At 44.7% G+C, this 27,187-nt stretch overlaps 1 protein-coding gene across 4 annotated transcripts in view; it reads left to right on the top strand.

Annotated features, from left to right (window-relative positions):
* LOC138783459 (dentin sialophosphoprotein-like) overlaps positions 1-27,187 on the top strand; it is a 91,131-nt gene that overhangs the window by 54,690 nt on the left and 9,254 nt on the right. For all 4 annotated transcript variants that reach the window (XM_069958172.1, XM_069958170.1, XM_069958174.1 and 1 more), the window contains 7 exons: positions 1,939-2,001; positions 6,676-6,706; positions 8,103-8,234; positions 15,973-16,101; positions 18,181-18,309; positions 24,652-24,682; positions 26,114-26,165. In XM_069958172.1, the coding sequence (XP_069814273.1) occupies positions 1,939-2,001; positions 6,676-6,706; positions 8,103-8,234; positions 15,973-16,101; positions 18,181-18,309; positions 24,652-24,682; positions 26,114-26,165 (567 nt within the window). The remainder of the gene's footprint in view (positions 1-1,938; positions 2,002-6,675; positions 6,707-8,102; positions 8,235-15,972; positions 16,102-18,180; positions 18,310-24,651; positions 24,683-26,113; positions 26,166-27,187) is intronic.

Genomic DNA, 27,187 nt, shown 5'->3' with positions numbered 1-27,187 from the left:
ATATTGCATTTTTTTTTAATGATTACACCAATTTATATTTTTATAAATAATATTTTGGGGGTTCTGTCATACATTTTATGGTAGAATGAAAGACGCCATTACAAAGCACAACTATTCCTGTAAAAACATGCCGCCACATGGCCCTATAGATAGAAAAATGAAAGTGCTAGAGCTCTTAGAAGGGGAGGAGGGAAAAACGAAAACACAAAAATGCGCAGTCCACTGGGTCATTTTGTTCTTTATTATTCCATACTGTTCTTTTTTTATGAATCCTATGAAATCCAAACCAAAATTCTGCCGCATATCTGCATTGTCTAAAATGTTTGTTGCCTAAAAGTCCTATTAGAAATTATCTGCGCAATCCGGATCCAGGTTTTCCCAGCTCCTGGGCACTGGGCTCAAAATGGATGTTTTAACACTACTTTTGTGTCCCTTAAAGGACAACTCCCATGAAAAACTTTTTCCCAGTAATTGAAGCACATTACAAAGTTATATAACACTGTAATATACTTCAATCACCTGTCGTCCTCCTTCCCTGTCTTTTCCCCCCTCCACCCCCACCAGGAAGTGTAAGAAACTCCTTCATACCTAATTACTGTCGTCACCAGGCTCCTCTATCAGCTCCTTCTAGTGACGATGTGTCATCAGCAGGAGGGCTGCTCTAGCTCCTGTCACACCAGCCTCCCCCTCCCCTGCCTGGTCAGGTGACTAGGCTTGCTCAGCTCCCATTGGCTGAGCAACTGTAAGCCATCTGACATTCTGAAACTCAATAATGACTCGTGACTTACTCCCGGCACATAACCAGCTACAGGACCCCCTCCCCCATACTCCCTCCTGCTGCCGAGTGGACTCAGTGAGTGAGTGATGTCACTTGCTTATCTTTCTCCTCACTCCCGGCATGTCAGCTACACAGACGTCTTATCTCTCCCCTGCTGCCCTGACCTAATTAGGGACGGCCATCCTGCAGAATGTACACTACAGTGAGGTGAAAGTACGTGTGTGCAGCTTCAGTGTGTGTATATAGCAGCCTGACTGAAGAGAGCCAGAGAGGGGGTCATGTGTAGTGTATGATGGGAGTTGTAGTGAATGGAGGGGCAGGCACTTGCAGTGTCACAGCAGGGGGCTGGCTTGTCACAGCAGCCAAAGTGCATCATGGGAAGCTGAAACCAGGAAGCAAGGAAGAAATGAAGAACAAGACTAGAAATCAGAAGGTACACAGACGGAGGGAAATTCAAACAGTGACAGCTCAGGAGGGATGATAAGTATAAAAGCTAGGTTTCTGATTGGTTTTTGGTTTTTTTCCTTAGCGCGGGAGTTGTCCTTTAAAAAAATCCTTTTTTTTTTTTAATGGAAAAACGGATAAAAACGGATCAAAACGGATGCACACAAATGCTTCTATTTTTTCCATCAGTTTTTCATCCGTTTTTTGCAAAAAAAGGATGAAAATAACAAGATTGCAAAAACGCAGTGTGAACCCAGCCTTAAATGGAAGCAGGCTTATGAGCAGATTGCAGAGATAAGTGTTATTGCTTTCGCATTATTACTGTAAATTCACTCATCTCTAATTACTGAGCTGTGTAATAGGCTTTTAGATCGAGCACTGATCTAGCAGATCTACTTCACTATATTTATATGTGTGTAGCCACCTTTAAGGCCCTATTCCACCAACAGATCTGACGACAGATTATCTGCCAAAGATTTGAAGCCAAACCCAGGAGTGGATTTGAAAAGAGGAGAAATCCAGTCTTTCCTTTATGACCTGTTCTCTCATTATAGTCTGTTCCTGGGTTTGGCTTCAAATCTTTGGCAGATAATCTGTCGTCAGATCTGTTGGTGGAATAGGGCCTTTAGGCAACCAATACTACAATGTTTGCAGACTGTCTTGTGAGGCACATATTCAATCTTCATGGATAGTGATGTCCTTTTCCTTCTTTGTAGGATTGCAGAATTGCATGTTCTTCCTCTAAACAGCTAGAACAACATCTAAATGGCACAAAACATGTAAGTTTCTTTCAAGTTCTACTAATAACAAGGATAGTAGTATTAATAATTGGAATAATAAGGCTAATTTAAACTAGTTCCTGTTACTTATAAGCAGAACATGTTCTGTTAATGTTTGGGTATGTGCTTATGGTACATGTGCAGCATATGTAGGTAGTGACAGAGATCAATATCACGAGAGGACGCACCTTCATATCTGGCGGACATGTAAACTAATAGTCCCTTTTTCGTCCACCCTGAATGACCTTAAAACCCAAGTAAGCAGGTATACAACTTGATGGACTCCACAAATTACTCTCCTCTCCATCCTCCCAGGAATTTTTTTTTTCCACGGGAAAAAAAATGTGTACTGCAGTTTTTCCTGCAGGTGGCTAGACCCTTGTCATTGGAAGTTGACTGATCCCCCTTCCCTCATGGGATGGCTGTCCAAATTTACCTTCATTTAGAGTACGGAAGAAATACTCTCCACAGACATGCTTAGGGAACAGAAATACAAAAAAATTTGGCGTCCTTGGTTATTATTTTAAGATTCGGCGGCCTTTCCAGCTTGGTTGTCCGCACTCCCCCTTTCTCTAATTTGCGAGAGCTTTCAATAGAACTCCTCTGCCCCCCCCCCCCTCAAAAAAATACCCCATTCTATTATATGTCCATGCTATCTTTATATTTTCACTGTTTTGTATTCGTGCAACTAACAGGTATTTCAATGCTACTTGGTTTATACCTTGGTTTTGTATAAATCACTTTGGTGAACCTGCTCATTTATGCTTGCTTAGGCCCCGTTCCCACTGAGGAAAGTTCATTCTTCAGCGCGGACAGGGCAGGAGCGCGCGCCTCCCATAGACTCCCATTATGAGCGGGAGGCTAACGGCATTCCGCGGCGGACAATTCCGTCGCGGAATTCCGCTACCTTTCCTCAGTGGGAACGGGGCCTAACCTAGATGCATATGTTTTTACAGATTTATGTTTCACAATATGCTTTATATAACTTAGCTTATGTTATATTTTCAATAAAAACTGATTGAACCATAGATAGATCTTACAGGGCCTCATAGCAGAAGTCTTTTTTTTTTCTTGTGCTTTTTTTTTTTTTTTTTGTTTCAAAGGAATGAATTCAAACTATGCGATACATTACATTGTATCATCCTGGATGTCATCGCTCATTGTATGCTCACTGTTTATCTGGCACTTCTCACTCCTGCTTATTGCTTTTCCTTGTTACATTTTGTATTTACTGTTACACATTTACAAATTGATCATATATACAGCCATTTTACATAAAAATACCCACAGCAGACCAACTACTATACCTTACAATTGTAGTTAACAAATCTTGACCATTTATGATACCAAGTAGGACATCTTGCCTATGTTAATAGGTAATAATGCTGAAATTGCTGAGGTCACTGGGACGTATGAGCTGAATGTTAGTAATAACGAAAATGTGGGGAGTGTAACACTGTTGAAAACATGACTATAATGAGACAGCACATCCAGTTATGTATGTAGCCTTTCTTAAAGCGTAACTGTCATTTCAGGGTCATTTTTCTGAAAACATTAAATATCAACAGTACAAGCGATTTTAAGAAACTCTGTAATAGGTTTTATGTACTAAAAGAGTTTCCTTCTGTACTGAAAAAGCAATCTCCCAGCCTCCCCCCTCACATCAGATGAAGCAGGTATTTTTATCTCCATTATGTGGCTATGGAGAGGGGAGGGGCTGTTAGGAGTGACTGAGCACGGAGCACTGCACAGCACAACACCCTGCAATCTTCTCTCAGTAAGTTCATAGATAAGCACTGACCTTTCTGACCCAAGAATCCTGCGGTTTAGGTGCCCAGAGAGTCTACAAACAGCTGACCTTCATGTTACCTCTTCCTGCTCCCTCATATCCCTCGGCCCCTCCCCCCTCCATAAGGATAGAATGGAGAGAGCAGAGCCCGTCTTCACTGGCTTCTCTGTAATGAAGACGTGTTTGCCTGATAATGCACAGATAAGAAGTCAGGGGGGGAGACTGGGAGATTGCTTCTTGAGTACAGAAGGAGGCTTTTTTGGCTGATAAAACCTATTACAGAGTTTCTTAAAATTGCTTATACTACTGATTTCTGCTATAAAAAAAAAACATGACAGTTACGCTTTAAGCCCTGTTCGAGAAAGACCGAAACTTTGCACTGGTGTGATTAAAGTGAAGTTTCCTTTGGATGTGCTTTCTCCATATCGTCTCTTTTTGGATTTGTATACGTACCTGGTTCCGGTTCAGTGAGACTAGCACCTGTTTATCACTTGTTTTTCTGGTGCTGCTAAGACCATGTGGACTGTTACAACACAGAACAGCTGCAATTAAAGGGGTAGTGCGGAGGTAAGCAATTATTCACTAAATAACACACATTACAAAGTTATACAACTTTGTAATGTATGTTATGTTATTGAATGGCCCCCTTCCCCGTGTTCCACCTCCCCACCCCGGAAGTGTAGTGCTCTATACTCACCTAATTCGTGTCGACCCCCGTCCGCCATCTTGTAACAATGATGTCATCTTCGGGTGGCAGGCCGAACCGCTCCGACCGTCCCTCGTGCCAGCCGCCCTCTGCCGCATCATCAGCTGCTCAGCCGCGAGTGGCTGAGCATAACTGTGCTTAGCCAATCGCGGCTGAGCAGCTGATGGCGCGGCAGAGGGTGGCCGGCACTAGGGACGGTCGGAGCGGTTCGGCCGGCCGCCCGAAGAAGACATCATTGTCACAAGATGGCGACGGGGGTCGACACAAATCAGGTGAGTATAGAGCACTACACTTCTGGGTCTAGCGTGGGTGGGGGGAAACACAGGGAAGGGGGCCATTCACTAACATATAACATACATTACAAAGTTGTATAACTTTATAATGTGTGTTATTTAGTGAATAATTGCTTACCGCCGCACTACCCCTTTAAAGGGAACCAATAACCTAAAAAAAGTTATAACAATATTAATCCACTACGTTACATAACACACTTTGCAAACATATCTGTGTCTCCTGGCTACCTGCCCAGGATACAGAGAAAACATACTTATATTAATTTCCATGCTGTATGCTAATTATTTTCATGTAGTCGTTTCTTTTTGGTCCAATTGCTCACGGTCCTGGGGTTGGGTTTTGTGCTAATCATGCCTCTATGGATGTGATTCCCAGTTCCTTGTCATGCGATTGTCATCCTAAGGTGGGCCCAGCAGTGCATAGCCACGCCCGGTGGACATGTACAGTACAGCTTTGTCCTGTCCCCGCTGTACTGTGCATCTCTGAAATAGAGACTCATTCTGCCGAGTCTGAGTCTATTTCAGACATGTGCAGTACAGCTAAGATAGGATGAAGTCCGGCCCTAGGACATGACTAGTTGGACCAAAAGAAACGCCCAGATGACTACATGGAAGCAATTTGCCTACAGTGCGGGAATAGATATAACTATGTTTCGTCTGTTTACCTGGCAGCCGGCCAGGCTATACAGATATGTTTATAAAGTGTGTTAGTGTGAACCCACCCTAATACATCACATGAGAAGTTCCTGCGGATTCCGTTGCTCATGCCCGTGCGCATTTCTGCCCATCCCATAGACTCTGTTCTATGGTCAGGCGAAGTCCGCCAAAAGAATTGACTTGTCAATTCTTACGGCGGAATCTGCCTGTGCATAGAATGAAGTCTATGGCACAGGCGGTGATGCGTGCAACCACGAGCGGGAACGAGCGACGGAATCCGCGGGAACTTCTCTGCGCGGATTCCTCAGTGTGAACCCACCCTTACAGTGGAATCATAGTGTTATAACACGAATCGTTAAAGGGAACCAATGACCTAAAAAAGACACAATGACACGAACTGACGCTGTGAGAAGGCTAGGGCTTGTGGATGTAATTTGGATGCAAGAATGCAGCCACATTCCTCCTGTGTGAAGCTGGCCTGTTAAGGGGGATTATATTAAAGGGATATTCTGGCAAAAATTTTTTTCCCAGTAATTGAAATATATTACAAAGTTCCATAACTTTGTTATATGCTTCAATCCCCTATCTGCCCCCCCCCTTCCCCATCTTTTCCCCCTTCCCCATCTTTTCCCCCTTCCCCATCTTTTCCCCCTTCCCCATCTTTTCCCCCTTCCCCATCTTTTCCCCCTTCCCCATCTTTTCCCCCTTCCCCCTCAACCCCCCACCAGGAAGTGACGTAAACTCATTCTTACCTAATGACTGTTGACCCCAGGCTGCTCTGTGGCAGCCATTTTGTGACAATGACCTCATCAAGAGGGAAACTGGTCTAAGCCCTGTTAGGCCAGCCTCTCTATGTCAGATTACTCACATTACTCAGCTCTGATTGGGTGAGCAAGCTATAAGCCATCCAACTGTTCTACAGAGTCAGTTTGACATTACAGGAGACAAAGTGCATCATGGGGAAAGCCCAAACCAGGAAGTAAGGAAAAATGAAGACACCAACTGGAGCGTCAGTTCCAATTTTTTTTTTTTATCAGCGCCGGAGTTGTCCTTTAACGTTTGCGCTATTTCTGCTTTTAGGGGTATATTATGTTTTCACTAACAGTATCAAGCTGTAGACTAGATAATTTATGGTCAGAAAAAGTGCAATGATTGCAAATACCACTAACAAAATACCATTTTATTTTATTTATTTTTCCATTTAATTATTTTTATTTTATTTTTTACAGAAAATGGCACTGTATGAGTCTTCTAATGAAGGTAATGAAGTGGTAATATTTAGCTGTTTTATTCTAAACATAAGAGAAATGTCATTGTATTGCCGAACAACTTTCCCCATCTTCCGAACCAGGGAACTCATAGCATTTATTGTTTTGTCAAGTGACATCTATATACCTGGAGTTGGAGTTCTTGGAGTTTCAACAATGAACTAGCCATTCAAGGGTTTAATTGGCATTTTAATATATAAAGACTTATTGCTAGGAATTTCCATTACTAATTGAGGCTTAGTCTGCTAGAAAGTTAACCAACCCCTTGAGCAGAGGAACCCTACAGTGATGGGAAATAGCTATATGGGGCATGGCCACTGCTTTATAGTGATTGGTAAGCTAGTACCCAATAATTACTGCGTTAGGTTGCATCCGTCACACACACTGTCCCATAGTAAAAAAACTAAACAAATGGCACTGTATAATTTTTAATTCATATGGGTTCAAGCTCTGTAGAATAGTGCAGCCGTCCATGCTATTCCGTCCCTCAGATCCATGCTGAATACATCTTAAACAGAGGCCAAAATGACACACATTTTAACTCAGATATGTATATGGGGGTCTTTTGTTCTGTTTAATTCGCTAGGACCTGTCCTAGTGCTTGCATTAAAGGACAAGTGCCATGAAAAACTTTTTCCCAGTAATTGAAGCACATTACAAAGTTATATAACTCTGTAATATGCTTCAATCACCTATCTGCCTCCCTTCCCTGTCTTTTCCCCCTCCACCCCCCACCAGGAAGTGTCCTAACTTACACAGACCTAATGACTGTCGTCACCGTCACCAGGCAGCTCCTTCTTGTGAGGATGAGTTATCACCAGGAGTGCTGCTCTAGGTCCTGTTACACCAGCCCCCCCTCCCCAGTCCATGTGATGGCTTGCAGTTGTTCAGCCAATGGGAGCTGAGCAAGCTGAGTCACCTGACAATGCAGGGGAGGGGGGAGGCTAGTGTAACAGGAGAAGGAGCTGAGAGAAGAGCTTGGTGACAACATTAATTAGGTCTGTGTGAGTTAGGACACTTCCTGGTGGGGGGTGGAGGGGGGAAAAGACAGGGAAGGGAGGCAGATAGGTGATTGAAGCATATTACAGAGTTATATAACTTTGTAATGTGCTTCAATTACTGGGAAAAAGTTTTTCATGGCACTTGTCCTTTAAACAAAATTAGCTGGACAATGCTTAAAGACTTGTCAATTCTTTGAGTGGAGAGCAGAGGCGCCCTATACAGTACATAACATTGAGACGGTGAGGCAGACGAGGCTCTACCTGTTTTGCTCTGTGTGAAAATACCCTTACTGTTAAGCAAATTTATATTGGATTTATTTTCAGTTTGGAACTGTTGAGGTTAAACTGTTTTTTTTTTTGTTTTGTTTTTTTTTTAAATCTTTCAAGTTGAAGAGAACACGTTTCCTCTGGATAATATGGTTGTATTAGATCAGACTGAAGACGATATATCAAATGATAATGCTGCTTCACCTGCTTCTTGTGACTCTTCAGACTCCGCAACTGCTGCATGTCCGTTAGGTAATTATCTGATTCTAGGGTTAGAAAGGTTCAACACCATTACTGCTGTTAAGTGCATGAGATTCTATATTGATGTCATTTTGTTGTCCTGCAGACAAAAAGATGATTTATGGTATGATGTTATGGTTAGTGTATGCTATGGTGGTTGAAGGTACAGAGGTACGTAATGCTGCAGCAAAATACTGTGCTACAAAAAGTGAATCTAGCTGCAGGTTACATGGTTCTAACCTGCTAATAGATTTAATAGGATTGGGGATGGGGAGTATGGCAATGCCATTATTTAGAAGGTCCAGTGCACTATTAAAGGAGAAGTCCAGCAAAAATTTTTATTGAAGTATTGTATTGCCCCGCAAAAGTTATACAAATTACCAATATACACTTATTATAGGAAATGCTTATAAAGTGCTTTTTTCCCTGCACTTACTACTGCATCAAGGCTTCACTTCCTGGATAAAATGGTGATGTCACGACCCGACTCCCAGAGCTGTGTCGGCTGTGGCTGCTGGAGAGGATTATGGCAGAGGGATGCTTAGTGTCCCCCTGCCATCATCCTCTCCAGCAGCCACAGCCCACACAGCTCTGGGAGTCAGGTCGTGACATCACCATTTTATCCAGGAAGTGAAGCCTTGATGCAGTTGTAAGTGCAGGGGAAAAAAGCACTTTATAAGCATTTCCCGTAATAAGTGCATATATATACTTTAATAAAAAATTTGGCCAGATTTCTCTTTTAATGATAAGTTACTTTTTTCCAAATTTGTAAATGGAGCAGTCTGTGCACTGGGTGCATTCCTGTAGTCCTCAGTGCATGCTCCACCTCGGTGCGTTGAATCACCATTATTTGCATAATCGGAAAAAGTAACAAATAATTAATGGCGCAGCAGACCTTCTAAATAAAGGTATTTTCACACTTACTGTCCCCTGTCCTATTAAAAACTAGCAGTAATTTGCAAAAAAAAAATTCAACAATTTTTAAATGTTCCTTCAAATTTAGGGTACGTTCACACTTACCGAATCCTCAGCGTATTTTCTGCTGCGGATCCTGTAGGTGTGAACGCACCCTAAAGCAGGAATTAATTTCCCTTTATAAAACCAGTATTCCCCTCAGGGCTCATTAAAATGTCACTGTCATCTGGAAAAACTTTTGAAATGTCATAAAGACATTCGGAAATGAAGCTATCCGCCAGCATCCAATAGTGAAGATAAGCTTAAATTTATCTAAGCATCATACACAGTGGCAACATTTTGACCTCTCTTGGTCTTTCTCAAGCAATGCCTTGACAGGCAAAACGTTGCCATTGTGTATGATGCTTGAATAAATTTTATTTTATCTTCACTATTGGATGCTGTTGGATAATTTCTTTTCTGGATGTCATACAGTCTCCGTTTGGGATTGGAGACCCTCTGGCTACTCTGCATACTTTGTGACTGGTGCTGTTGGATCGTCTGTTTGATGGTATGTCAGAGACATGTCAAAAGTTTTGATTGGTCTAGGTCTGAGTGTTCACACCCGTATCAATCCACTCCCTGTTCTGTGTTAGTGATATCAGTCAGGCTTCATAGACTTACAAAGACAATCACCTGGGATAAGATGGCGCTCCGTGCAGTCTTCACCTGGCTTACTCTCATGATTGGTACAGGTCTGAATGTCTCTATGACATGTCAAAAGTTTTTCCAGATTACAGTGACACTTTCAGTTCAATATTTTGCAAATACATTCATTTAGGCTATGTTGACACATAGCATTTAATTAGCGCTATTTTGCCACAATTCCGTCATAATCGCAGCAAAAATAGCGCTAGTTAGCGCTAATTTAACACGTTGCATGGACTTAACAAACTTGCCCCTTTCTCCTGATATGCTGCTTCTTCTATCCCATTGTTGCCAGCTCATTAACCAGGTCACAGACCACCGTTCTGCTCTAAAAGCAGTTTTCAGGGCAGTATATGTAGCTATAGTGTGTGTGTATATACATGTGAAATGGAGAGAAGAGTGCAGCTGCACCTCACACCTATGGCTGATACTAAAGCCGCTAAGCTACTTTAAAAACAAACACCAGGAATTTGGTATACAATTTGATCAAACCAATACGCCCCGTGTACCACGTGCAGGTATCCTGGTTCACACTGGTCCCTACGCTAACTCTGTACCGTGTCAGTCAGTGACTGCCTCCCCCGCAAGGCGTGCACATGCTGGGAAATGAGGCCATGGAATGGCCCTGCAACCCCACTGTCACAGGACCAAACCCAAAATGCCCCACACAAGCCCTGCCGACACCGCTGGCGGAGAACGCTGCCCCCAAATGGCACAAGTATGAATATATTACACTCACCACACTGCTGCAGACAGAATGGGAAAACATGGAGGTACTGACGTGTGAGCACAGGTGTGTTCTGCTAATTTGGGTCACGTGGGTCTTATGAAGGGGAGTGCCAACTGCTAAAAGAGGGAGAGTTACAAAATGTGAAATGGAGAGAAGAGTGTGTATATACATACTGTATGTATATACCAAGAACTTTGCAGCACTTTCAAAGTAGTGAAAGTATCCTAAGGGTCCTATTCGACAGGCCCGATCATTAATGTAAACGAGCGCCAATCTGCTAGATCGGCGCTCATTTACTGAGCCTATTACACGGCCCGATAATCATTTATTGAGGGCTGCAAGGACATCTTTACCGATGTCCTTGCAGCCCTTGTTTAAACACCATACTTTACCTAAACATGTCCTGGCCAGTGATTGGCTGAGCGGTCTGTCAGCTAAGACAGGCTGCACTGAAGCTGCTGCTGCGCACGGGACCGGGAGGAAGGAGGAGTGCAGGAGAAGACCTGCAACATGCTTGGTTAAAGCATGGTGCTTGCGAAATTGTCTGCCCCCCCCCCCCCCCCCCCGCTGCACATCGCTGTTCCATGTAGTGGTGCGCGGTCGGTGCCCGATTTTAGGTTTGAACTTAAATAAACGATCAGCCGATAACACGATCAGCCGATTCGCCCGATTTTCGCTCTGTGGAATAGGCCCCTAAGTGTTTATTTCATATCAAAAAGCCAGTTTGCATTCAACGTTTATGCTTCCTCTCAAAACCTTTCTCAAGCACAGCAAACGTGAGTTTCACAATAGTATTTATAGCACTCCTGAATAGTATAACAATAAATTGTTCATTAGTGAAAATATTACTGTATTCCATAAGGTTCCTTTAAGAACAGTAGTGTTATGTCATATCAAAGTGCAAGTGTATCCAGATACATATATACAGTAATATACAAAATAGTACAGTGTAAAAACCTAAAATCCATTGAATGGGTGTTGCAGTAAAAGGTTGTGTGGGGTCCAACTTCTGTTTCCATTCAATTGTCATAATGATAAACATTGTGACATCATGCTACTCGTGGATTGCGGCAATCGCATACCCGGGTTCTAGCAGTAATTGGCACATAGTGAAAGTGGGTTGTTGTAGGAAACAGTTGCTGTTACAGATCTCTATCCGGTGTAGGGGGTTATCCGGCTAACCTCTAAGGACATCACATAAATATGCCAGTCTTTTAAACTAGGGGGAGACTGCACCACCAGGCAGGGGTGCTGCCCAAGACCTACCAAATAAGCAATCACAATTCCAAAGAACAAAGAGATAGATCTAAAGCAAAACAGGCACACACCCTCATAATGAAAATTAAATATACCTTTATTAAACAGACATCAATGATATAACACAACAACAATGAGACTAGAATCCCTATACATAATTAAAAGCAATTAAAAACCAACAAACAACAAGGGAGTACCAGACAATATAAGGTAACCCCCCCCCCCAGGTCTACAACCCAATTATAGATATAAACCAAACCTTCCCAAATAAATCAATACCCAAATGTACAACAGCAATTAACAACTATAAATATAAAGTGCTATGGCTGAAAAGTGCAAACACAGAGAAATGTCATCATCCTAATTAAAAAAAAAAAGTGCAACACTAAAATATATATGTATATATGAAAGCAGATAAATTCATATCACCATGTGCATGGGAAGGGATGGGGAATTGGGGTGACCCATGATGCCCTACGCGTTACGTCCACCAGGAACTTCCTCTTCCTATATTTTAGTGTTGCACTTTTTTTGAATTAGGATGATGACATTTCTCTGTGTTTGCACTTTTCAGCCATAGCACTTTATATTTATAGTTTTTAATTGTTGTTGTTCATTTGGGAAGGTTTGGTTTAAATCTATAATTGGGTTGTAGGGGGGGGTGGATGGGTTACCTTATATTGTCTGGTACTCCCATGTTGTTTGTTGGTTTTTAATTGCTTTTAATCATGTATAGGGATTCTAGTCTCGTTGTTGTGTTATATCATTGATGTCTGTTTAATAAAGGTATATTTAATTTTCATTATGAGGGTGTGCGCCTGTTTTGCTTTAGATCTATCCCTTTGTTCTTTGGAATTGTGATCACATAAATATGCGAGGTCCCAGTGGACTATAGAATGGACGTCTCTGCCCAGCACATCTCTACCCCCCCCCAATCTACCGATAATGTGCTGGTGAACCCTCGAACTAGTATATACCCCTAGTGTTCTCAATATCTTGTAGATACATTTTTTCAAGCAGTGGTTCGTGGGGGATTCCTTCCGCCGATATCTTATTCCATGGGATGTAGTTACTCATATATAATATACTCAATGCCCTAAGCAGGGCCGTTTCTATGACCGCACAGGGTGCCAAAGGCTAGGGGGCGCCCAGACCCACAGCATCATCACCACACCGCTTCCCCCTTCCCTGAGGGCGGTACAATGCCCCTTCCCCCGGATGTCAACCTTAACCTCCCACATCTGCCTGTTTTTTCAGCAAAGGGATCCTCCGGCAGACACAGTGATGACGTCATTGCGCCTGCCCGGAGATCCCTCCGGTGGCTGCCAGGATTAGGTAAGTATAATGTTGTTGTTTTTTTTTATGTGTTGGAGCAATGCAGGGGGACATATGGGGGGAAAGAAGGGGGACATATGGGGGAGTGAAGGAGGACATAATTACTATATGGGAAATACAGGGGGGCATATGGGGGGAGTGCAGGGGGGCATTATTACTATGAGGGAAATGCAGGGTGAAATATGGGAGAGTTTAGGAGGACATTATTACTATATAGGGCAATGCAGAGGGACATTATTACTATATGGGGGCAATGCAGGGGGGTAGTATTACTATAGGGGAAATGCAGGGAGACATTATTACTATATGGGGGGAGTGCAGGAGGTCATCATTACTATATGGCGGCAATGCAGGGGATTATTATTACTATGGGGCAATGCAGGGGGACTTCACTATATGGAGGGTAAAGCAGAGGGCATTATTATTATCATGGCCACAGCAGTGACATTAGTACTATATTAAGGGCACAGGGTACATTATTACTATATGGAGGGCACAGCAGGGGATCCTACATACAAGGGGTAACTCACATACCTACTGACTTTAGTGCACCAAACAGTGCAATTATTACAGTTTGGGAGCTTATAAGGAGGGGAAGAGGGAGGCAAGTTGCTGAAAAAGTACGGAGCCTGAGATATTTGTCTGGCAGGTTCTGAAGAGATGAATTGTAGCTGCAAGAAGTCATGGAGGTCTGGGCCAGGTGAAGAGGAAAAGGAAAGTAACGCCTCAGATAAAAGATGGCGTCACCTGTGAGTCACTGAATGAGGTTTTTGTATTCAGTAGAACATTATCTGGTAGGGGTGCTGTACCGCTCTATTCTTTAATACACACACTGCTTCTTCCTAGTAACCTAAATCTTGATACTAGCCCCCCTACCTTCCCCAGGGCTGAAAGGGGGGGGGGGCGCTTTTATCAAAAATGGCCCTGTTGCCAAAAAGACCTAGAAACTATCCTGGCCCAAAGTTTAGTACATTCTGTTTGAACTTGAGGACAAACCACCCACCTTTTTATCTATATATCTTGTGTATGTGTGTATATATACATTTAGGCCCAGATTAAAATATACACTGGTGTAGACTGCCCACAGCAACCAATCACAGCTCAGCTCATCATTTTACCAGAGCTGAAAGCTGAGCTGTGATTGGTTCCTGTGGGCAGTTTACACCAGTGTATATTTACACCCTTAGATAATCTCCCCCTTAATCTCTATTTGTTTACATTATGGCTTTATATAGACTAGACAGACCACTGCTTTTAGAGCAGAGCGTTGGTCTGTAACCTAGACAGCGAGCTGTCAACAATAGCACTCATATCAGATAAAGCAGGCAAGTTTGCTAAATGAATGTATTTGCAAGAATGTTTACCTTGATCATATGTGTGACTATAACCTTAGGCTATGTTCACACATAGCATTTAATTCTCATTTAATTTGCATTAATTAGTGCTATTTTGATGTTAACTACACAATTTGTGATAAAATGTCAATGTTTTTGCCACTATTCTGTCCAAATAACGACAAAAATATTGCTATTTTACCGCAAAATCGCGATTTTGTGGCAAAATAGCACTAATTAAATGCGCATTAAATGTAATGTGTGAACATAGCTTATGGTACCAGGATAGTCATCTGTTAAGGAGTTGGCTGAAAAAGTATCACTATAGAAAACTGTGTTGCAGTACTGCAATGGGTAACCATAAGTAAATATGTGTTTACATTTACAGGCTATCAATCAAAATGGGAGAAAAGTGGGAGAAAAACATGACAGACTTCTTCAATAACCTGTGCCACTTGTCATCATTTTTGTGTGTGATATTACAGCTCTGTTCCATTGATGTGAATAGAGCCAAGATGTAATACCACACACAACCTGAAGACAGATGTGGTGCCGTTTTTGGAAGAAAGCAGCTGTGTTTTTCGAATTTTAAATAACACCTTACAACCCACCCAGTGTGAATAGGATTTCATGAGGTCCCTTTCACTCTGGCCACAGCAAAGGCAAAGCAGCTATATGTTACTACTTTTTAACGGTTCATTTACTTTTCACTAAATCTTTCCTACCTGAAATGTAAATGTGTGTCAGACAACCTGTTCTTCTAAGGTTTCAGTGAATAACTTATCACACTTCCTTTTCTCTCTAGTGTAATTTTGGGTAAGGGTACTATTACACGGAACGATAATCAGCTGAATTGGCCCTATCCGGCCAATTATTGTTCCGTGTAATAAACACAACGATCAGCCGATGATTGTTGATATAGGTTTGGACCTATAATTGTCGGCCACTGACTGCGCACTGTTACGTGTAATAGTGGTGCGCAGCCGGCAGTTGACGATTTGCAAAGTAAGTACATTACCTATCCATGGTCCAGGGCTCCTCTTGCGCTCTGCTTTTCCCCGGGTCCCGTGCTCTGCAGCTTCAGAGCGGCCTGTCTTAGCTGACAGGCCGCTCAGCCAATCACAGGCCGGGACCACTCTGACAGGCCACTCTGAAGCTGCAGCACGCGGGACCCGGGGAGAAGCGGACCGCAAGAGGAGCCCTGGACCATGGATAGATAATGTATGCCAGTTTAGCAAGGGCTGTAAGAACATTGGTAACTATGTCCATGCAGCCCTTGTTAAACGATTATTGGGCCGTATAATAGGCCCAGTAAACGAGCACAGATCCGGCCCGTGTAATAGTACCCTAAGTTCAATTAGTGGCTCATAGTGCATTTTACCAGAACTCCAGTACAACTTTCATAAGGACATACCCTCATCTTTGTAATCCTTACAGCAAATGTTGTTTTATGTTTGATAATTTCTTGTTCTTTACTTTCTTGTTGGTTAAGATTTCCAAACAATAGATTGCATTCCCACAAGCCATATGGTTATCTTAGATGAGACAAATGACGACAATGATCATCCTGCTTCCCCGGCTTCTTGTGAATCTGCTTCAGAGTTTGCCCCATCAAGTCCAGGTATCATTTCCCACCACACCACCATTTTCTGTTGTACTCATTTATTTTGCTATTTTGTTTTGCTATCTTTTCCCTCTGTTGCTTATTTCCCACAATAATGTTGATTACAATGCCTGTTGTCATAGGTGCAATTGATGCAGATTTTGTACCCAAAAATTCAGTGTGACGTGTTGAAAGCTATTTTGGCTTTTCTTTAACCATCACTGGTAAACTACTGCCTTTACAAATATATTTAAAGGGGGTTTCCAGCCAAATCTGATACTTTATCTGCCTCTCTATGCATTAAAAAACATTAAAAACTGCATACCTACCTTACCGGCAGAAGGCTGCAGGAGGGGAGGGTATAGGTAAGTATAAACTTTTATTATTTTTTATGTAAAAAGCAAGGGCTGCACACTAATCAAGTGCAGATCGTCGCTCGCTTACTGTGAGGTTTTTGGGACGTGTAGTACAGCTTTAATATTGCTACTATCTGTGATCTGCAAGAGAGGAGTGCTGGGTAACATTGATTATGTTATCACACATGAATACTAGAGATGAGTGAACCTCGAGCATGCTCCAGTCCATCCGAACCAGAACTTTCGGCATTTGATTAGCGGTGGCTGCTGAACTTGGATAAAGCCCTAAGGCTATGTGGAAAACATGGATATAGTCATTGGCTGTATCCATGTTTTCCAGACAACCTTAGAGCTTTATCCAAGTTCAGCAGCCGCCGCTAATCAAATACCGAGCATTCGGGTTCGGATCGACTCAAACCCGAACCTGGTTTTCTCATCTCTAATGAATACATATAATATTGTACCCATATCACATAATATAATATCTCATTCTCACCAATGATTGTTTTATCCCTCCCTACCAATGCCTCTGCTATCTCTTGTACGTCTATACCTCCTATTATGACTTGAATTAAAAACGCCTTAATGTGCATAGGTAGATTATCAACACGGCTAAGTGTGAAGCTGTCATACACATAACATTTACTACACATAAAGATTAAAACCAGTATACACAAACTGCCAATCATCGGGTGCGAGAGCTCCAGTCACTGAGGATCCTTAAAGTGACACTGTCACCCCCTTTTTGCATTCTGACTTCTCTACACAGGTGTAAAAGGTAAATTTAGCAGTTTTCATAACTTATTTTATATCATACGTCATGGTGCTTATTCAAGTAAAAAGGGATCTTTTATCAACTGCAGATTGTGCTAAGTGGGCGGGGCTTCATGGCAACAGCGCCACTTAGCCCTGCCCACAGCACCACGGTTGGCCCCGCCCCTCAATTACATCACAGGCACATAGGACCCTTCCCCTCAGCGACCATTGGAACAGGCTGGCCTAAAGGTCTAGGCCCCACCCCCTCTAGGTCGGCCCATACCAGTGGGCTTCGAGGGGGTGGCAGATGAATCTGCAGTTGATAAAAGATCCCTTTTTACTGGAACAAGCACCATGAGGTATGATATAAAATAAGGTATGAAAATGGCAAAATTAACCAATTACATCTGTGTAGAGATGTCAGAATGCAAAAAGTGGGTAACAGTGTCACTATAAATATCTTCCTATTATACAGTTTGTCAGGCTGCGTTCACACTACGTATATTTCAGTCAGTATATGTATATTTCAGTCAGTATATTTCAGTCAGTATTGCAACCAAAACCAGGAGTGGATTAAAAACACAGAAAGGATCTGTTCACACAATGTTAAAATTGAGTGGATGGCCGCCATTTAATGGCAAATATTTGCTGTTATTTTAAAACAACAGCTGTTATATTGAAATAATGGCCGTTATTTACTGTTATATGGCGGCCATCCACTCAATTTCACCATTGTGTGAACAGATCCTTAATGTGTTTTTAATCCACTCCTGGTTTTGGTTGCAATACTGACTGAAATATACTGACTGAAATATACGTAGTGTGAACGCAGCCTTAGGATGTATACACGTAATATACACTGTAAATGATTTTGATAGTAGAATTTATAAAATGTCTAGAATTTGTGCAAGCTTAAACAGCTTGTTTCTTTGTCTTAAATGTGGTGGTACTATTGGAAACACTTATAAAATGGCTTTTCTTTCAGGTACTGTAAAAATGTCAGATGTGTCTCCAGAGGAAAAAACTAGAATTGAAATACCTGAGGATGATCAGTGTGCACCAGAGTCCCCGCATTGTGCTCTGTCCAGCTGCCCATCTACCAGCTCTGTGCCAGGTAGATCCTATAGTAGAGTGGGTTTTTTTTATTCCATCCAATAGGAAAAAAAGATTAGGGGGCACTCATTGTTGTGATGCGCAGACTTTATTTCGTGCAAGTTAAAAGTTACAGCAAATTCATCTGTAGCGGGCTAGGAGGCCATCCACTAATTCACACAAGCTTCTTTTCTTCCTATTGGATGTATTCATGAACTTGTCTGAAGTCTTGGGGAGTACCCCGGATGCCCGAGGTTGTCACGTACGATGTCGGTCCAGTTAGCTGTGTGAACTGTGGCAGAGGAGTAGTGCCAGCGCTGTGTTTTTTCTAAATACTTGTGTTTTTTTTTATTAGCCTTTTGTTAGGCTTTGTTTGAGACTTTGTTCTGTGCATTATTATTCATTTATTTGTAGTCAGAGGACAAATCCAAGTAAGGGGAGCAAGGAACAAAAAAAACACAATTTTTTTCTCTTCAGAATGTGCTTCCTTTTCCATTGAAACTTACTACTTTGAGAAATCCAGTATTGCTAATGGCATGATTTTTCTATTATGTGTTTTTTTCTAAAAATTCATATTAAAATACAAATTTAGCTCTAGTCTAGAGCACAGTGCACTCACCTGTACTACTGCTGTTACATAATAAAAACTAAAAACCTAAAAAAGGTTTTTTTTTTTATAGCCCAGGGCATAAGGGCCCTATTGCACCAAACAAATATCGTCCGTACTTGGCTGATTACTGGCCATTCCGTCTGATAATCATTTGGTGTAATAGGTCATGTTAAGAGGCAACGTTCAGCCAAAATGCACAAGGTCAGCTGATCTTTCAACATGTTCAACCAAAAATTTTAATTAAGGGTTAACTGCAGCTAAATAAAAAAAAACAAAAAAAAACATTTAACTCACCTAGGGCCCGTTACCGGCGCAGGCATTGTGACGTACACTACCTGCATCGGATACTGAGATAGTTGAACCTCTCCCTGGCAGCCGAGCGTCTCATCAAGACGCTCAGCCGCCGGGAGAGCTTTGGAAGAATGAGAGAGGCTTCGGGAACTTCCGGTGTTATACATATATACAGCCAGGACAGGGGGGGTAGTATATACAGCCAGGACAGGGGGGGGTAGTATATACAGCCAGGACAGGGGGGGTAGTATATACAGCCAGGACAGGGGGGGTAGTATATACAGCCAGGACAGGGGGGGGGGGGTAGTATATACAGCCAGGACGGGGGGGGGGGGGTAGTATATACAGCCAGGACAGGGGGGGGGGGTAGTATATACAGCCAGGACAGGGGGGGGGGTAGTATATACAGCCAGGACAGGGGGGGGGGGTAGTATATACAGCCAGGACAGGGGGGGGGGGGGGGTAGTATATACAGCCAGGACAGGGGGGGGGGGGGTAGTATATACAGCCAGGACAGGGGGGGGGGGTAGTATATACAGCCAGGACAGGGGGGGGGGGGTAGTATATACAGCCAGGACAGGGGGAGGGGGGCTATATACAGCCAGAACAGGGGGAAGGGGGAGGGGGGCTATATACAGCCAGAACAGGGGGAAGGGGGAGGGGGGCTATATACAGCCAGAACAGGGGGAAGGGGGGGGTATATACAGCCAGGACAGGGGGGGTATATACAGCCAGGACAGGGGGGGGGGTAGTATATACAGCCAGGACAGGGGGGGGGGGGGGTAGTATATACAGCCAGGACAGGGGGGGGGGGGGTAGTATATACAGCCAGGACAGGGGGGGGGGGGGTAGTATATACAGCCAGGACAGGGGGGGGGGGGTAGTATATACAGCCAGGACAGGGGGAGGGGGGGCTATATACAGCCAGAACAGGGGGAAGGGGGAGGGGGGCTATATACAGCCAGAACAGGGGGAAGGGGGGGGTATATACAGCCAGGACAGGGGGGGTATATACAGCCAGGACAGGGGGGGTATATACAGCCAGGACAGGGGGGGGGGTAGTATATACAGCCAGGACAGGGGGGGGGGGGTAGTATATACAGCCAGGACAGGGGGGGGGGGGGGGTAGTATATACAGCCAGGACAGGGGGGGGGGGGGGTAGTATATACAGCCAGGACAGGGGGGGGGGGTAGTATATACAGCCAGGACAGGGGGAGGGGGGCTATATACAGCCAGGACAGGGGGGGGTAGTATATACAGCCAGGACAGGGGGGGTAGTATATACAGCCAGGACAGGGGGGGTAGTATATACAGCCAGGACAGGGGGGGGGGGGTAGTATATACAGCCAGGACAGGGGGGGGGGGGTAGTATATACAGCCAGGACAGGGGGGGGGGGTAGTATATACAGCCAGGACAGGGGGGGGGGGTAGTATATACAGCCAGGACAGGGGGGGGGGGTAGTATATACAGCCAGGACAGGGGGGGGGGGGGGGGTAGTATATACAGCCAGGACAGGGGGGGGGGGGTAGTATATACAGCCAGGACAGGGGGGGGGGGTAGTATATACAGCCAGGACAGGGGGGGGGGGGTAGTATATACAGCCAGGACAGGGGGAGGGGGGCTATATACAGCCAGAACAGGGGGAAGGGGGAGGGGGGCTATATACAGCCAGAACAGGGGGAAGGGGGGGGTATATACAGCCAGGACAGGGGGGGTATATACAGCCAGGACAGGGGGGGGGGTAGTATATACAGCCAGGACAGGGGGGGGGGGGGTAGTATATACAGCCAGGACAGGGGGGGGGGGGGTAGTATATACAGCCAGGACAGGGGGGGGGGGGTAGTATATACAGCCAGGACAGGGGGGGGGGGTAGTATATACAGCCAGGACAGGGGGAGGGGGGCTATATACAGCCAGAACAGGGGGAAGGGGGAGGGGGGCTATATACAGCCAGAACAGGGGGAAGGGGGGGGTATATACAGCCAGGACAGGGGGGGTATATACAGCCAGGACAGGGGGGGTATATACAGCCAGGACAGGGGGGGGGGGTAGTATATACAGCCAGGACAGGGGGGGGGGGGTAGTATATACAGCCAGGACAGGGGGGGGGGGGGGGGTAGTATATACAGCCAGGACAGGGGGGGGGGGGGGGTAGTATAAACAGCCAGGACAGGGGGGGGGGGTAGTATATACAGCCAGGACAGGGGGAGGGGGGCTATATACAGCCAGAACAGGGGGAAGGGGGAGGGGGGCTATATACAGCCAGAACAGGGGGAAGGGGGGGTATATACAGCCAGGACAGGGGGGGTATATACAGCCAGGACAGGGGGTGGGGGTATATACAGCCAGGACAGGTGGTGGGGGTATATACAGCCAGGACAGGGGGTGGGGGTATATACAGCCAGGACAGGGAGGGTTGTAAACAGCCAGACAGGGTGTGTGTGTGTGGGGGGGGTATATACAGTCAGCACAGGGGGTGGGGGTATATACAGCCAGAACAGGGGGGCGGAGGTATATACAGCCGGAACGGGGTTATATACAGCCGGGGGGGGGGATGTACAACCAGGCCGGGGGAGAGGGGTTGTTATATACAGCCAGGACAGGGAGGGGGTTACATACAGCCAGTATAGGGGGGGGGATATATACAGCCAGGACAGGGGGGGGGATATACAGCCAGAATAGGGGGGTGGGGTGGTATATACAGCCAGAACAGGGGGCGGAGGTATATACAGCCGGAACGGGGTTATATACAGCCAGGACAGGGAGAGGGGGTTACATACAGCCAGGACAGGGGGGTATGTACAGCCAGGCCGGGGGGGAGGGGGTTGTTATGTACAGCCAGCACAGGGAGGGGGTTACATACAGCCAGTATAGGGGGGGGGGGGGGTATATACAGCCAGTATAGGGGGGGGGGGGGTATATACAGCCAGGACAGGGGGGGGGGGGGGGAATATACAGCCAGAATAGGGGGGTGGGGTGGTATATACAGCCAGAATAGGGGGGTGGGGTGGTATATACAGCCAGAACAGGGGGGCGGAGGAATATACAGCCGGAACGGGGTTATATACAGCCAGGACAGGTGTGGGGGTATATACAGCCAGGACGGGGGGGGGTATATACAGCCAGGACAGGGGGAGGGGGGGGTATATACAGCCAGGACAGGGGGAGGGGGGGTATATACAGCCAGGACAGGGGGAGGGGGGGTATATACAGCCAGGACAGGGGGAGGGGGGGTATATACAGCCAGGACAGGGGGAGGGGGGTATATACAGCCAGGACAGGAGAGTGGGGGTATATACAGCCAGGACAGGAGAGGGGGGGTATATACAGCCAGGACAGGAGAGGGGGGTATATACAGCCAGCACAGGAGAGGGAGAGAGAAAAAAGCCAGGCAGCAGCGCCTCGTGTGATACCGTACAAACAAGTCAGTTAAAAATGCAAGGTGCTGATGGGGTGCTCACCTTCAAGCCCCTTGGGCTTTATGCATATCACCCAAATGGGTACCAGGTCTTCAGAAGATGCCAGGATATGGTGCTTCGGTGGAGAGTGCAGGGCTGCAGGCCAACTAGGATAGCCCAAACGGGATGCTCCCAAGTGGGGGCCCGTGGGAGTAAGGCTAGTCTAGGTATAAAAATGGTGCGTGGCTAATCCATAAATGTTAGCGCTGCCCAAAAGACTCCAAATAGAGGCTGAATAAAGTAAAAATATTTATTAAAAGTGCACAATATTTACGCGTTTCGAGGAACAGAGGTCCTCTTCATCAGAATAGCAGTGCATCTGCTATTCTGATGAAGAGGACCTCTGTTCCTCGAAACGCGTAAATATTGTACACTTTTAATAAATATTTTTACTTTATTCAGCCTCTATTTGGAGTCTTTTGGGCAGCGCTAACATTTATGGATTAGCCACGCACCATTTTTATACCTAGACTAGCACAGGAGAGGGGGGGGGGTATATACAGCCAGGACAGGAGAGGGGGGGTATATACAGCCAGGACAGGAGAGGGGGGGGGGTATATACAGCCAGGACAGGGGGGGTAGTATATACAGCCAGGACAGGGGGGGGGGGTAATATATACAGCCAGGACGTACGTGTGTGTGTGTGTGTGTGTGTGTGTGTTCGTTCACAGATCTCAGGCAGGAGCTTTTGCTTACCAGGCTGCACAGAGCTCCGTAGTAACACTCCTGTCCCTGCTGGTCTCTCCCATCCCCCGAGCTGATCCATGTGAGAAGAGGAGGCCGGCTCCAGAGAGGAAGGAGACTCCTCACTGCTGCCCGGCTACTGACACACAGTAAGTGGAGATCCCTGTGTGTCAGCTATTAGGTTAGGTAAACGGCAGAGCAGCAGGGACCCGGAGCAGAGGGCACCTATGATAAGAGGCTCCAGCACTCCTTACACTGTGAGGGGGAGCCCGTCCATCACTCTCCCCTTCTGCCTGCTGCCCCCGCTGTCTGGCTGCATATAACGATCACCGGCACTGATGTCCTCCTCCCCTGCACTTCCAGACGGCCGGCTGCACACAGGACTTTCTAAAGCTGTGGACTTCTGTAAGATGGCCTTTGGACATGTGCAACACACAGCTTCTGAAACACAATGTAAGTCAGGCATGTCCAAAGTCCAGCCGGAGGGCCATTTGCGGCCCGCGTTCCGAACTTTTACGGCCCCCCAAGTATCCAGCTTGCTATTATCTGCCTGTGTTATAAAGCATATAGCATGTAGCATGTAAAATGGTCGGCCCTCGCACATGTTCACTTCATCAAATTTGGCACTCTTCGAAAAAAGTTTGGACATGCCTGATGTAAGTGAACGGGACGGACTCCCGTTGTATGTGCCGTACAGCATCTGTGTAGGTGTCATGAAATGACATCATACACAGATGCTGTTCAATATGGCAGCCCCCTGTGCAAGCATTGCAGTGTTTTAAAACACTGATGACAGATGTAAATAAAAAAACAAAAATAACTAAACCACTTATCTTTTATAATTACATTTTGTTAATAAATAAAAAAAAAAAGTGACACTATCCCTTTAAGGTCTGATGCTCGTTACTCCGCGTAACAGGAGCAGCTAGAGCAGACCAATATTCTCTTTGATTGGCCACCCAGACAATCTAAGAATCGTCCGGGAAGCCCCCCCCCCCCCTCGCATTTACCCGCTTTCTATCAGCGCGTGTAATAGTGCCGGCAGTGAGTGGGGAACGAGGAGCAAGCAAGTGCTGACCTGACAGGGCCTTAAGTTTTCTATCTATTACAACTATCTATATACAGTAATGCAGAAGTCACATTCCCTTCTTTTAAATGTTTAGGCTGTTGTTGGATCTTTACTAGCACCATCTGAAGTATTGCCTGGACCTTTTTGTGAAGGTGCACTCCTCGAGAGTTTGTACATATATTTACAGGTTACAGTAAAAATAGTAAATTTCCCTTTTAATTTTTAAAATTGTACATTTCTTTTTTGACAGAGGAAGCTGGGACATCAGATAAATACTATAGGCAAGTTGTAAAATCACTCTTATTTTTTTTTACCATATTCTCTCTCTACCATGAATCACTCTATTTTTACCATATTAACGTAGATAGTTGTTTGAAGCTGTGCTACCAAGAATAATTTCCACTTTTGGGGTGGAGGGGGCACTAGAGTTATGTTTACATCTGAAACCATCTTTACTTGCATATGCATGGGAAAATCCTCAAAAGGTATCCAGGTATACCGTGAAATGCCCTTTGGGAACAATAGTTGTGACTGTGTTGATGGCGTTACACTGGTTTCATTTGTGGCGAAAAAAAGAAAAAATGGTGTAGCCCTATATAGAGCATTTTTTGCTGGGGTCTCATATGCAAAATGTAGCTCTTTTTAGAAGTCCCAGAAAGTAGGAATAAGTATAAACTTTTTTTGCTTCACTGCAGGATGCAAACATGCCTTGACAAAGCATCCATGTAATGGGAAATTTCTGTAGGCCTCAGTTGCTGTGTTACTTCCCGTGCTTGTACTCTGGTGCGAAGCAATAAATGAAGTTTTTATCGGACGAGTGCTGTGGATATTTTTATTTTCTGGGGCTTTTACAAATGGCCTTTACTTGCACAAAGCACCACCTGTAAGCAGTACAGTTAGTGTTCTAAAATATGTTATTGGCTGCTATAGGACATACTCACATATTAATTGTATGCAAATGATTGTATATTTAAAGCGACCCTGTACCCACAACCCGAACCCCCCCCCCCCCCCCCCCAAAACCACTCGTATCCTCAGATAGCTTCTTTTAATCCAAGCTCTGTCCTGGGGTCTGTTCGGCAGGTGATGCAGTTATTGTCCTAAAAAAACAACTTTTAAACTTGCAGCCCTGTCTAAAATTGGCATGGCCTAGAGTACTCATGCCCTTGGATTGTGACGCCACTCCGTTCCTCCTCCCCCCCGCCCTCTTCATCATTAGGAATGCCCCTAGAACAATTTCTCCTATTCATTACCTGTGTTAAGGCACATGTGCATTGTTCAGACATGTAATGAATAGGAAAAATCCTGACTGGGGCATTCCTAGTGATGAGGAGGGCGGGGAGGAGGGACAGAGGGGCGTTTCAATCCTAGGGCATGGGTACTCTAGGCCACACCAATTTGACACAGGGCTATAAGTTTAAAAGTAGTTTTTTAGGACAATAACTACATTACCAGCCGAATGGACCCCAGGACAGATCTTGGAGTAAAAGCAGATATCTAATTGTTTGAGCGGTTTTGGGGGTCACATTGTGGGTACAGAGTCACTTTAAAATCCTTGTTAAGGTATGAACCTGTTAGCAAATACTTGCCACCCAGTACAATTCAGTTTTATTGTGTATAGTCAATATGTAATTCCTGAATAGTCATGGACATTGTCTACCATTTGTCAAACAACTTACTAAGTATTGGTTATTTTAAAATCTGTACTACAGTGAGGAACATCATTCAAAAAGCAGCAAGACAGTGCACAAACAATTTAAAAAGGTATGAATTTTTGACAAATGATATTGTTGTCTAGCTTAAAACTGTAAAGTAAGTTGTCCTACACTTATTAGCAGATAATATGCATGCCTATTAGAGATGAGCGAACCTCGAGCATGCAATCGATCTGAACCCGAACTTTTGGCATTTGATTAGCGGTGGCTGCTGAACTTGGATAAAGCCCTAAGGCTATGTGGAAAACATAGATATAGTTATTGGCTGTATCCATGTTTTCCAGACAACCTTAGAGCTTTATCCAAGTTCAGCAGCCACAGCTATTCAAATACCGAACGATCGGGTTTGGATGGACTCGAACCCGAACCCGGTTCGCTCATCTCTAATGCCTATGTAATATATTTGGTTTACTGAGGGAATTGAAAGCATCCTTTATTTACCTGTCCTATTGGTTTCTACCCCCTCACAATTCTGACACCATATGGTTAATAAAAAGATCTACAGCTGTAAGAAAAAGTACAGTATTTTCCTTCTTATAAGACAACTTTTTAACCCAGGATAATCTTCTCAAAAGTCAGAGGTTGTCTTTTGGGTGTCATCTTTATAGGGCAGGTGCTAGAAAACTTCAGAACCGAACTGGAGAATCTGCGGTTGCCACATACGGTGGGGGGAGCTCAAAAACGACCGCATCCCTCTGTATGCGGCGACCATATGAAGGGCAGAGCAGGCGGCAGGTGTCCGGGGTATGGAAAAAAAAGTTACAGTAGAGTGGCACTGTGCCCACACCTATTTCACCTGTCTGGCTAACCTTTGTATCCTAAAGGTATTGCTGTACCTTCTCTGCCTCTCAGATCTCGCTGCTGTTTGATGGTTTTTTATTAATTTTTATTTGGTGTGTGTTGAAAGAGGGGTAGTCTCATACAGCAAGTATAGCCCAAACTCCTTTCCTTTAACTGGAAAAGTTTCGTCTTATACGCCAGAAAATACAGTAGATAAATCCTTTTGAAGTACCTAGATTTCTGCAATAAAGAAGAAAATGACAGTGCAGGCAGGGGGAACATAATAAAGAA

This window comes from Dendropsophus ebraccatus, chromosome 2 (assembly GCF_027789765.1).
Source record: "Dendropsophus ebraccatus isolate aDenEbr1 chromosome 2, aDenEbr1.pat, whole genome shotgun sequence".
In the NCBI taxonomy this organism is placed as follows: Eukaryota; Metazoa; Chordata; class Amphibia; order Anura; family Hylidae; genus Dendropsophus; species Dendropsophus ebraccatus.
The sequence above is the reverse complement of the archived record's forward strand: the minus strand, read 5'-3'. Positions and strand labels throughout refer to the sequence as shown.